Source organism: Liolophura sinensis, unplaced genomic scaffold (assembly GCF_032854445.1).
Source record: "Liolophura sinensis isolate JHLJ2023 unplaced genomic scaffold, CUHK_Ljap_v2 scaffold_406, whole genome shotgun sequence".
NCBI lineage: Eukaryota > Metazoa > Mollusca > Polyplacophora > Chitonida > Chitonidae > Liolophura > Liolophura sinensis.
In genome coordinates this window covers 24953-37178 of record NW_027018345.1, presented here as the reverse complement: position 1 = coordinate 37178, position 12226 = coordinate 24953, and the positions used below count along the sequence as shown (strand labels likewise).

Genomic DNA, 12226 nt, shown 5'->3' with positions numbered 1-12226 from the left:
GTTAAGTCATTTGAAAACCTGTAGCTGGAAGGTGGGTTATTCCACATTCTTGTTAACATTTGGCAGTGAAGTGGAAGTACAGATTTATTTTTGTTGTCCCCTATATCACATATGGTCAAATCGCTACATGTACGACTCAACATTATTCAAGAATTTATAAGACATGCGCATAAATGGTTATTCATTCTTGAATTGCCTTCGTCATTCAAAGGTTAATCAGGAGCTTTTCGGTAATTTGGGCTGCCCTTCCCAAGATGCAGTCATTTTAATCTGCTCTGTTGTGTTTGCCTTATTTGCGCATGGAGTGACGTCACATCTGTGACGTGTCAGGTGTGTGTCAGGTAGTGGTGGTGTGTTTTTTCCACGACGGGGTGAGTATACTAGAGTGGAGTGTAGTATAATAGAGTATAGTATAGGGGCAGTGGTGGTAGTGGGAGTGAAAAAAAGAGGCAAGACGTCGGCTTGTTAAGTTGAGTGGGACAGCTCGAAAAGAGCTCTTTGTCGCCAAAAACGAACCAATGGGTGAGCGGGATTTGCCCCCAAAAACGGACCAATGGATGGCCCCCAAAACGGACCTATCCGCGCGCGAGAATGGTTGGAGATGGAGATGGAGATGGAAATCATGCAGGTGAAGGGAAGAAGAAGAAGCCGTTTACCTGCCTGATGTGCGCAAGAGACTTCAGTCGGTGGGATGACTGGCTGCGTCACCAGCAGACGCACCACCACCCCTCACCACCATACACACCACCAACCCCAGAAAAAAGGATTCACCTGCCCAACCTGCGGGCGGGCGTTTTCCCGATGGGAGCATTTGGTGCGCTGTCAGCGGGAGCATGGAAAAAAACAACGAGCGTGTGTGCGATTGCCTGTGGTAAAACTTTTTACCGATTGTGGGACTGGCGTGTCCATCAACGTGGGGAACACAGCCAGGTAAGTTCTTTTTTTTATTTTTTATTTTATTATTATGAACACTTTTTTAACACCAACACAACATTACAGGAATGAGCAAATTATCTTTGGAAGTTTAAACATGGTCGTGGTATGGACATCACTGCCTTGCTTACTATTCATTTATTGATTTGATTGAGCAATGGTGGTGTACGTCATACTCAAGAAATGTTTACTTATACAAAGGCGACCAACATTTTGGTGGGAGGAATTTGTGCATAGCCCAGAGGACACCCACAACCATGGGCAGGTTGCTGGCAGACCTCCCCATGTATGGCACGAAAGGAAGCCAGCATGAACTGGACTCACAGCGACCCCAGTGTGGAGAGGTTCTTGGGTCACATGTCATATACATGTAGTAGATTAACATATAGATTATAGTTCTAAAAACTTGTTTTCTTAACTCAGAAACTGGATAATTTGTACCAGGAATTATCAAAGAGTTCAAGTGAGTTCAATCTGGGATTAAGATAGACTGCCTTAATCCGAGACTTAATAAACACCCAAACAAGTACACTTTTATATGTACTCTATGGGTGAAACAAACGTTATCAGAAATCAGTATTTCTTTAGCTCTGTTTTCAGTAATGGTTTTCATTTCCCATGTATATGTATTTGTTCACGTGTGGATGCAGTGGGCCTCTGCGGACGCTTTACTCTATCAGTATAATATGGAATACGGGAGGTAACTGCTCCGTCTGTTGTTGATGTACTTCCGGTCTTATCATGAACGTCTGCTGTTCGGTACTGTTGCCATCTTGCAGAAGCCGCTTTCATCTCTACAACAACAGCAGTCAGAAAAGCAGAAATTGTAAGTGCATCTCCTGAAGAGTAAGCCCAAACGCGGCGTCTTCAGATAACGTTCGGATTTGTCACTGATTCCTTACAGCCATTCCTTGATCCCAGAATCAAGCCTATAGTAATCAAGGCGGGTGTCGTCACCAGGTAAGTCTGACTTTTACTCAGACGTGTCATGTATACTTAACAGGTTCTGTATATTAAACCAGCAGTATAATTGATCGATACAGATGATAGAAAATTAAACTGAAATTTCAAAATGAAAAAAGAAAAAAAAAAAATTAACTCTATTTGTCAAAATATACGGTCTTTATTATAACACATCATAATACAAACCTTTCTCATGCGGGCCATGTTTAGGCAGGTGTTTAGTTTACAGGCCCTAATCTAAGTTATACATGTATATCCATGTCTGAAAGATTGAAGTGCCGGATCAATATACATGTACCGTAGGTCATCCATGGCTGATCACATGATCTGTTGGAAGCATTCCACAGGTGGGTCGGGGTGGTTGGCATAGCCGGCATAGCATGGAGCTGTTGGAGCTGCTCCACTCAACTTTACAAGCCAACGTTTTGCTCCTTGTCGCGCTCATTGTCTGTCATGTCCCTCGCTCATTGGACGTCGCAGTGCGAAAGTTTGCCTGGAACATGATAAGCTGTTCTAGAAGACAGTGCAGAAGCTAGAACCACGCGAAAACAAAATTTGTTTTTTCTATTTTTGAATATTACACAGGACAATGCCTGTTGTCAAATCGATGTCAGCGATAGTAGATTGGATTTGGGTCATTTTCAATCACCCAGATAGTTGGTATAGCCGAACACTCACTGAAGTATAAACACATGCCATATTTCGTACTATGAATGGTTCAATTTTCGATATTTGAGACTCGCAGGTGAACTGCTTTTCGCAGTGGCACAGCGAGTGCTACATAACCGTATGCCTCCAAGTTATCAGCTTATTTTTTCACCTATATGTTGCCTTACACGTTTCTGTGGTCATATTCTCTGGATTTGGTGTCTTTTCTATGTAAATTGGAATAAAACAATAATTATTGGTCATCATAGATGGCGCTGTAGGGCTCTTCTCACATTTCGTACTATGAACGGTTCAATTTTCGATACTTGAGACTCACGGGTGAACTGCTTTCGCAGTGGCACAGCGAGTGCTACATAACCGTATACCTCCAAATTATCAGCTTATTTTTTTTACCTATATGTTGCCTTACACGTTTCTGTGGTCATATTCTCTGGATTTGATGCCTTTTCTATGTAAATTTGAATAAAACAATAATTATTGGACATCATAGATGGCGCTGTAGGGCTCTTCTAAGCCCACGCACGTGCGTGGCAAAGTCCAGTTTGCCTACTTCTAGTTCGTCAGCAGTGGGACCAGCAGGGTGCAGCAGGGTGTAGGTATGGCGTCCGCGGAGGAGGCTTTGCCACGTCGTGTGACCCGGGAGCCAAACGAAGCCTTGCTGAAACTTATGGCGAGAACAGGATACACCATACGGCAAGAAAAATGGGAAAGAAAGTACGGCGGTCCACCTCCCGACTGGGAAAGCCCGGCTCCTTTAAAGGGTTGTGAAATTTTCGTCGGAGGTATTCCAAGAGACTGTTACGAAGACGAGCTCGTTCCAGTATTTGAGAAGATAGGAAAGATTTACGAACTGAAACTCGTAATGAACCGCCGCTCTGGACCCCATAGAGGATATGGATTCGTTAAATACACTAACAAAGAACACGCGAATCAAGCGGTAAAGGAGCTTCACAACTACGAAATTCGTAAAGACCAGCTCTTGTGTGTTCGCAACTCTCCTGTAAGTCATGTAATTTCCACTATAGAAGCTTTTTTGGTTGTCTCTTCGTTGCAAATTAAAACACATTTAATTGCCAATGTAGACGGCACCAGACGTCGGAAATATCGGTTGGTTAGTTGTAAAATTCACGAGTAGGTATCACAGTCCAAACAAATTTGACCTTTATGTAAGCCGTTATTTGAAAAGTTATAATTGAACTAAATTTTTTTGTATCAGAGGGGTATTTTGTGTGGGTGGATATGTGTAAAATGTCGCGTAACTTCTTGAAATTTCTTATCGTCTGCTCTTTCATTTTCCGTCACGAGAAGGTGGTGTGCGCGCGTGCAGCATTTGTTGCATTTTCTGTCATGAGAGGGTGGTGTGCGCGCGCGCGTGCAACATTTCTTGCAACAAGTGATTTCTTTTGTATTGGAGGCTGTGGTGATAATTAATATAGTCACTTATGGCTGAAAAGCACTGATGCGTCGTCATCTTGTACATTAATATTGTGCATATTTGTATGACTGGAATAATATTTATGTTGTGCATATTTGTATTACAGAGGGTGGTTTTGCACGTGGGGAACCTTATGTCGACAACTACAGAAGACAAAATTAGAAAGCTGTGCAGTCAAGTTGTGGGAAGAGACAACGCTGTGGAAAGAGTAAAGAAGATAAGAGATTATGCATTCATTCATTTTAGAGACAGAGATGCTACTATCATGGCCATGACTAAACTTAATGGTGAGAAAAATTATTTATTTTGGAGTTGTGTTGATTGGTTTTGGATAAATACAAATGCATTAACGGAAGTATATTTTTTCTATCGGTAGGCGAATGTAGTTTTTGTGTGCATTTATAGAGTGTGATATATTTCCATTCGGATAGTTCTGTTTCTGATAAGTAAAAGTTCATTTTCGTTTGTCAGTCGCATGTGGCACATTAGTATGTTTTAACTAGTTTTTCACTTGATTGATGTTTACAGAAAATTACATGATAGAAATATCCACCAACATCTAAGGGAGAATATTTGGAAAACATGCTAACTCAAGTAATTAAGATGAAACAGTGAATAACTGACACATCACTTGCCTATAGGATGTTTGATACTCCAACTACGTACAGGAAATGGCTCACATTTATGGGACAGACTTACATATATTTACAGAAGAGCACATACAGTATAAATTCACACTTCAAAACATAAGGTGTGGGCATTCTCTAGAATATTTGTTTGGATAAATTTCTGTATAAATTGGCTTTTATGGTAGCTAATTATTAACTTAATATCACCCCTCATTCAACATGGATGGGAAGGTCTGCCAGCAACCTGTGAATGGTTGTGGTTTCCACCAGGCTCTGCCTGGTTTCCTCATGCTATAATGCTGATCACCGTCGTATAAGTGAAATATTCTTGAGTACAGCGTAAAAACGCGCCAATCAATAAATCATTCAGCATGAAAAGAAGCTGTTGAACATTAAATGATCAAATGTTTAAAAGAGGGAAGTTGTTTCAACAGTTACATGTAATAGGCTGAATATTGAACCCAAGATCCCGGGACCATTTTGCCAGGAATTTTTTGAGAAAATAAGAAGTTTTCTTTGGGAGAAACTCTAGGTATACGGTATCTGGAACACTTTTTTAACTGATGTGTAGCATTTGTACTACGTCCTCATTCTTTCAAGAAATAAAATTAAAGGAAGATCAAGGTGAGAAGGCGTTATATAATAAGTCATGTATATTTCTCTCTAGGAATGAATGTTGACGGTGCTTACATTGAGGCTGTATGGGCAAAAGGAAGAGAGCAGGTAAGAAATCATTTGGTCAATGTTGCTGCCACATCGTGAAAATCGTCTCAAATGTGTAATTCAGGACAGCCCAGCGATCATCCTCTCCCATAGGTTAAGTTTGTCTGTAACATAGTATGTGGAGTAAACTGTGTTAAGTTGGAAGAGTTCAAATGTTTTCAGATTGAGAGTTTGTGGAAGGTATTTGGTCGGAAACCGGGACCTGTCCACATTTTTCCCCCATCAGCTTTCTTTCACCATTGTAAACTCATCTGTCGTGTATGTGTGAAGTAAGCTTTGCATATAAAAACCAAATTATTTATATATATTTATATCAGGTAAATAATTGAATTTTACTACTGATGAAAATTCTTTATTGCAGGCTAATCAGGACTGCCACTTGGGTGAGGTTGATAGAGCATACAACAGAGGTCAGGAAGCGTTGGAATCTTGGAAGCAGAAAGAAGTATCATACGTCAAGGTAAGAGTTCCTCATGTGGTAGGATAGGTGTGAAGTAAGCTTTGCATATAAAAAACAAATTATTTATATATATTTATATCAGGTAAATAATTGAATTTTACTACTGATGAAAATTCTTTATTGCAGGCTAATCAGGACTGCCACTTGGGTGAGGTTGATAGAGCATACAGCAGAGGCCAGGAAGCGTTGGGATCTTGGAAGCAGAAAGAAGTATCATCTGTCAGGGTAAGAGTTCCTCATGTGGTAGGATAGGGGGCTCTGTTATGTCAGGGTAAGAGTTCCTCGTATGTCAGGGTAGTGGGCTCTGTTATGTCAGGGTATGAAAATTTCCAAGTGTTCCTATGCATGTGGATCATCAACACCAAGCCTAATGACATTGCGAGTTATTCACCCTGTTTCTGCCACCCATAAACCTGACTGCCATCATATAGACTGAGTGATACATTCTGGACTAAGGCATTTCACACCAATCAAGTAAATAAATCACCCTACTATGATGGACATATTGTGAGGTTCTAAGACTTTTTGTTACAGTCATTTGATGTGAGGGGCCTTCAGCTGGCCCTAGCAGAGCAGCAGTCAGAGATGCCAGCCTTGAGTAAAGCAAGCATTCCCTGTGTGGTACCTGACCCAGACAATAAACCTAACAAGTAAGACAGCTTTAGGAAACTGCCAAAGAGTTTAAGCCAATTACATACATTTATCAAGTCTACACAAAGGCCCAGTTTTCTATATTTAGGGCTTAAACTACTTATAAATGCTGATTCCACCAGAGGCATAAAAATATGCAGATATTCCAGAGGTAATATCATGTGTTCAACTGCTGATGAAACTGAAGGTTTACATCTATCATCATTGCATACTTCATATATTCCTCAGTATCAAAACGCTGGTGTTCTTTTTGAAGATCTGCGTACTAGATCAGCTCATACATTACTTCTTTCTTTGGATTTTTTACCTGTGTTCATTGTACATGTTTTTTTTTTTTCTAGATTTGAACAGTGTGCTTGATACTGTTGTAAAAAGTGTCTGTTTCACTTTTCCTTGTTTTGGTTTCAGTTTTGAACAGTTTGGTAAGCCTGGGAGGATCAACCCTGATGTACAGCGACAGTGTATAGAAGCTTTGTTGGAGGGCCCAAACCCTGCTGTACAGACATCCATGAGACCAGAGTTTATCAGGCTTGCCCCACCTCTACATGTGGCTGAGGATGAGGTAAGAAATTGACACTGCTGTAGCCCTTGGTCAGGTTAATGACATAACCTGATATATATATATGGAAAACATTCCCTAGTACAGAGTAAAACACAAATCAGGAAAATAAATTGCATTGTTTGCACAACATGTTCTTGTCGGTATTGGCGCGTTCAATTGGTCTTTAATCTTCTCAGCGATTAAAAGCAGCTGTGATCTTAAAGATCTACAGAATTGTTGTTGATTAGCTGGTGTGACAGATAGACAAGTGTGGGCTAAGTCTACTCAGAATTGCAACTGATTGGCTTGTGTGACAGATAGGCAAGTCTACAATAAATCTACACAGAATTGTCACTAACGTGCTAGTGTGAGAGATTGGCAAGTCTAGGATAAGTTTATACAGAATTGTCCCTGATCAGCTGGCATGACAGACAGGCAAGTCTAGGTTAAGCCTTCACGGAATCGCCGCTAATTGACAGGTGTGATACATAGGCAAGTCTAAGTTTACACAGAATTGTCACTGATTGGCTAGTGTGACTGATTGGCTAGTGTGACTGATAGGCAAGTCTAGGTTAAGCCTTCACAGAATTGCCGCTTATTGACTGGTGTGACAGATAGGCAAGTCTAGGATAAGTTTGCACAGAATCGCTGCTAATTGACTGGTGTGACAGATAGGCAAGTCTGGGTTAAGCTTTCACAGAATATCCACTAAGGGACTGGTGTGACAGATAGGCAAGTCTAGACTGTGCTGAATTTTAGATCATAGATTAGATGCTGTGTATTTATTCAAACCCGACCAAAACTGCAGGCATTAAAGCGGGGGTTTCTGTCTCCACAGTCAGCCAGTCGGTACCTTGTAACTCTTATAATGGAATCATAATGTCATGTACGTGTCAGTGTAGTGTTTTTTTTATGATTTATTGACTCATTTCTCTTTAAAACCAGTAATGAAGTCATCGATTTATATATACATGTAATGATAATTACAGTTGTGTTCTGGGCTCAGTCATTCAAAAGTGTATTAACTTTAGACTTGACTAAAGTGCCATTAGTTTTGTATTAGGTTGAGACCGGTATTAAGATTTAAGCCTGGGTTAACTTTTAATTCACTTCTGAACAACTGGCTCCTGTTATACATATATATGTCATGTAACAGTAGACACCCTCTCAGTCATGTATTCTGTTTCACTTCTTCTAGCTGGTGTGGATGAATCCAGTTGATGGAGATCACAGTATAGCCTGGGACACGACTGTGTGTGAGCAGTTCTGCTGGGGCTGAGGTCAGGCGGCTGATGAACCGGGCGTTCAAGGGACCCCTGGTACATAGCCATCATTCTTTATTGCAGGCTAATCAGGACTGTCACTTGGGTGAGGTTGATAGAGCATACAACAGAGGCCAGGAAGCGTTGGAATCTTGGAAGCAGAAAGAAGTATCATATGTCAGGGTAAGAGTTCCTCGTATGTTAAGGTAGTGGGCTCTGTTATGTCAGGGTAAGAGTTCCTCATATGTTAAGGTAGAGGATTCTCATATATCTGGGTAGGAGGTTCTCCTATGTCAGGGTAAGAGTTCCTCATATGTCAGGGTAGTGGGCTCTGTTATGTCAGGGTAAGAGTTCCTCGTATGTTAGGGTAGTGGGCTCTGTTACGTCAGGGTAAGAGTTCCTCAAATGTTAAGGTAGGGGGTTCTCATTTATCTGGGTAGGAGGTTCTCATATGTCAGGGTAAGAATTCCTCATATGTCAGGTTAGTGGGCTCTGTTATGTCAGGGTAAGAGTTCCTCATATGTTAAGGTAGGGGGTTATGCATGCTTTGGTTGTATGACAAGTGTACTTGATACTGTGACAAATTTTTCAGGGCTATGGCAATGATCCTAGTTACTTGCCTCCATTGTATTACAACCCGATGTCTCCACCACCCGCAAGGTAAGAACTATTTTGGCCTGAAATCCACAACTTTGTTCACCCAATATAAGACTACAGATGAGAATCCAGTACAGCAGATGATCTTGCAGTCAGAATAGAGTTGTATTCTTGGAATTTTTATAAAAAATCAGTTAGCTTAGAACAATATTTGTGGAATTAAGAGCATAGGTTGTCATATTCCACCGTGTGTGTCCAGTTTGTCTGTTTAATATCAGGGTTCTCAGAAGTGTCAGATGCTCTGTCATTTGTGTGCTTCAGACCAGGAACAGGATATTTGTCTTTGGTTTTAAATCATTTCAGTTGTGATCATCTAAGATGAAATCTTAGATAACCTAAGATTAAATTTTACCTTATGATTTGTCTGTAATAACTGTAACTGTAAATAAGCATATGTAAGTGGGTTTTACAAAGTACAGTATTGTAGCTCTCCTGCTGATATGCTAATGGATACAGAGTACAGAGTGAGAACTAGAAAAATGACATGGGTAAGTCTACTTTGGCAACTGAAATCCAAAATGAGGTAATGACGGATTTCAGTTGGAAGGTGCTTCACATGGAGCAGAAATATTTGCAAGACTGTGCAAGGCATAGCTTTATTGAAAACAGTCGATTTTATTGAATGGTAGGGGCTTGCTTTTTGCCAAGAATTAATGTGAACTTCGTACCACCTGTGACCTATATTCTTTAATTGTCACTCTGTAGCTTTCCATTCAACAGCATACATGTAGGAAAGGTACACTACCATATTTAGTGGTTTTACCATTGTGGCTGATAGAGTCATTTGATGTGAAAGAAGTTGCATTTATGTGTTATCCATGCAATGTCCTCAAAAAAACGTTTTATGAGCTTCTTACATGTAAGTATACAAAGAAGCATTAAGTTTCATCAACCGGACCTGAATAGCTCAATATATTTGATTTTATGTGAACATCTTAAGAGGAAAAGCAGGAAGAAGAAACTTTAAGAAAGCTCAGTCACATAATTTTTAACATGAAATAGCTTGAATATTTGTGCTTTTTGTACTGTTAGCAGGGCGTTGGCAGGGCGAGGTCCCATGGGCATCAGAAGCCCTGTGCGAGGCCGAGGGATGATGATGAGGGGGTGGGGCTTTAGGAAACATCCAGCAGAGGTGTGTATCGTTGTCAATGCAGAAGGTTTCCGGTCCCATATCCCATTAAAAAGTTGCGCATTGCAACTTATTCTGAAGAATGCTTAAAGGATTACGCAGTCTTAAAATCTATAATCTGCCTCAGAAGCCCTGTGCGAGGCTGCGGGATGATGAGGGGGTGGGGCTTTAGGAAACATCCAGCAGAGGTGTGTATCGTTGTCAATGGAGAAGGTTTCCGGTCCCATATTCCATTAAAAAGTTGCGCATTGCAACTTATTCTGGAGCATGCTTAAAGGATTACGCAGTCTTAAAATCTATAATCTGCCTACGTCATACTAAAAGACATGAACCAATTGTGCAATTAACCAGAAGGTGAGTTAGTTCAGTTTCGTTGAAGATGGGTGTTTGTTTAAACTTTGAAGTAACAGGTAACATACTTAGAAACTAATTCTTATCTAATATTTCCTATACATGTAATGAGTTTTGAATTAAATTTCGTTAATCAGGTGTGTTAATAGCTAAAAAAAAAAAAATTGGCTGTTTTGTTATCATTGAAAGTTGTCATAATGCAAGGCTCTGTGTTTAACCTTTGACCATGATTTTGTTTTGTGGAAGAATTTTTTGTTTTACTAATTACCTTTAATTTATAGCCCGATTGCCCTAGTAAGGCTTCAGTAAATCAAGAGTGTTATGCATGTAACGATGTTCACTATAGGTGCTCGATGACCTTTGCCAGAAGAAGGGATGGGGAAGTCCTGTATACCAGCTTCATTCTCTCATGGGAAGGGATGGAAGTGGTGCCCAACAGCTCTTAGAGCTCTTTTTGTACAAGGTACTACCATAGGTTTCAACAAAATGTTGATAAGAAACTTGTTTGAAGAGATAAGAATCAAGTTCTTTTGCTGGAATGTAACTTTTTTTATTATTTATTTATACAATTAATCATGTCCATGTGTACCAGAAAGAATAAGAAGTAAATTATCTTATAAAAATAATTGATCTGAAGTAAATCGAAAAAAGAATGTCGTGGTTGGGATTTATACATGTATAAGTATATGTAGAAGTTGATGTTAGGCATTTACATTGTTAATCTATGGTAAAGTACATTTGTCTTTCAGATCACCATACCAGCTCTCGGTACTCAGTTTCCAAATCGTAACCCATTTACCCCAAATAAACTGTGTTCTACTGTTGAGGGGGCAAAGGTTTATGCAGCAGAGTACACTTTGATGCAGTTAGGTGTGCCTCTTGAAGGTAAAGTTAGTGTCCAGATAAAAAAAGGAAAGACAAACAAATGCTTCACCGCCCAAGCTCTACCCTTTTTCACTTATGATACATCATTGAATAAGTGGCCATTGTATGGTTTGATGTCTTCTTTCTTTCCTGAACCAGCTTTGCTTCTTGATTTAAGAAAGTAAGAGCTATCTCATTTTACATGTTTGTAACAGTATATGAAAAGTATAAAGAAACTTCTTTACTGGATCATATGTAATAAGACATGCTGCAAAAAAACTTAATTGCTGAAAATTACTATTCATAGCTGAGCTGTTTGCCGTTATGTAAGCACTTGTGACATGCATCAGGTATTCTGTGTGTTAGCAACTCGTTTGAAGAATGAATGGTTAAATACTCACATACATACATACATGTGGTTACCCAAGTATATTTTGAATGAATATTAGCCAGGAAAGTAACTATTTGCATAACTAGAATTGTCAGAGTTTATTGTTTTGTGCTGCAGCCCTAGAGTACATTAGCCCACCATGTCCTTACACCCAGCCGAGCTATGCCAACCACCCCGACCCACCTGTGGAACGCTTCCAACAGATCGTGTGAAAAGCCATGGATGACCTACTGGTAGTTGTCGTTTTCTCTTCGATGGTCGTTTGGCAATCTCTACTAATAGAGCCAGACATTTTGACACCTGCTTTGACCGGTCTTTTCAAAGTCAAATTAGCTGTTCAGTGCACCCATTTATCATTTATTTTCAATATCATTTTTATCATTTACACGTATGGGCTCTGTTAGGTTCCCCATAGCAAGTACTGCAAGTTTATGTTTCGGTATATCCTTTTGTATTTCAGATTTTTGATAGAAAAGAATAAAACATTGAAAAAAAGAATTTTTTAATATAACCTGGTAGTTGTCGTTTTCTCCTTCATGGTCATTTGGTTGTCTTGTGTATATGTGTG

General features: G+C 39.9%; 1 protein-coding gene across 2 annotated transcripts; it reads left to right on the top strand.

Annotated features, from left to right (window-relative positions):
- The first annotated feature begins 6 nt into the window (after positions 1–6).
- On the top strand, positions 7–12002 carry LOC135481669 (APOBEC1 complementation factor-like). 2 transcript variants are annotated; one of them, XM_064761353.1, is made up of 8 exons: positions 7–930; positions 4107–4287; positions 5297–5352; positions 8859–8926; positions 9956–10055; positions 10750–10866; positions 11153–11288; positions 11776–12002. In XM_064761353.1, the coding sequence occupies exons 1-8, from the start codon at positions 592–594 to the stop codon at positions 11868–11870; spliced, it is 1092 nt and encodes a 363-aa protein (XP_064617423.1). In that variant the 5' UTR covers positions 7–591; the 3' UTR covers positions 11871–12002. The 2 variants fall into 2 exon arrangements, with proteins under 2 accessions (XP_064617423.1, XP_064617422.1); XM_064761352.1 differs by lacking the exon at positions 7–930 and adding an exon at positions 2356–3565.
- Positions 12003–12226: the final 224 nt, after the last annotated feature.

Coding starts and splice junctions, on each gene's coding strand:
- LOC135481669 (XM_064761352.1), top strand. CDS start 3,164: ATGGCGTCCGCGGAGGAGGCTTTGCCACGTCGTGTGACCCGGGAGCCA. Junction 4,288..5,296: donor GGCCATGACTAAACTTAATG/GTGAGAAAAATT, acceptor ATTTCTCTCTAG/GAATGAATGTTGACGGTGCT. Junction 11,289..11,775: donor GTTAGGTGTGCCTCTTGAAG/GTAAAGTTAGTG, acceptor TTTGTGCTGCAG/CCCTAGAGTACATTAGCCCA.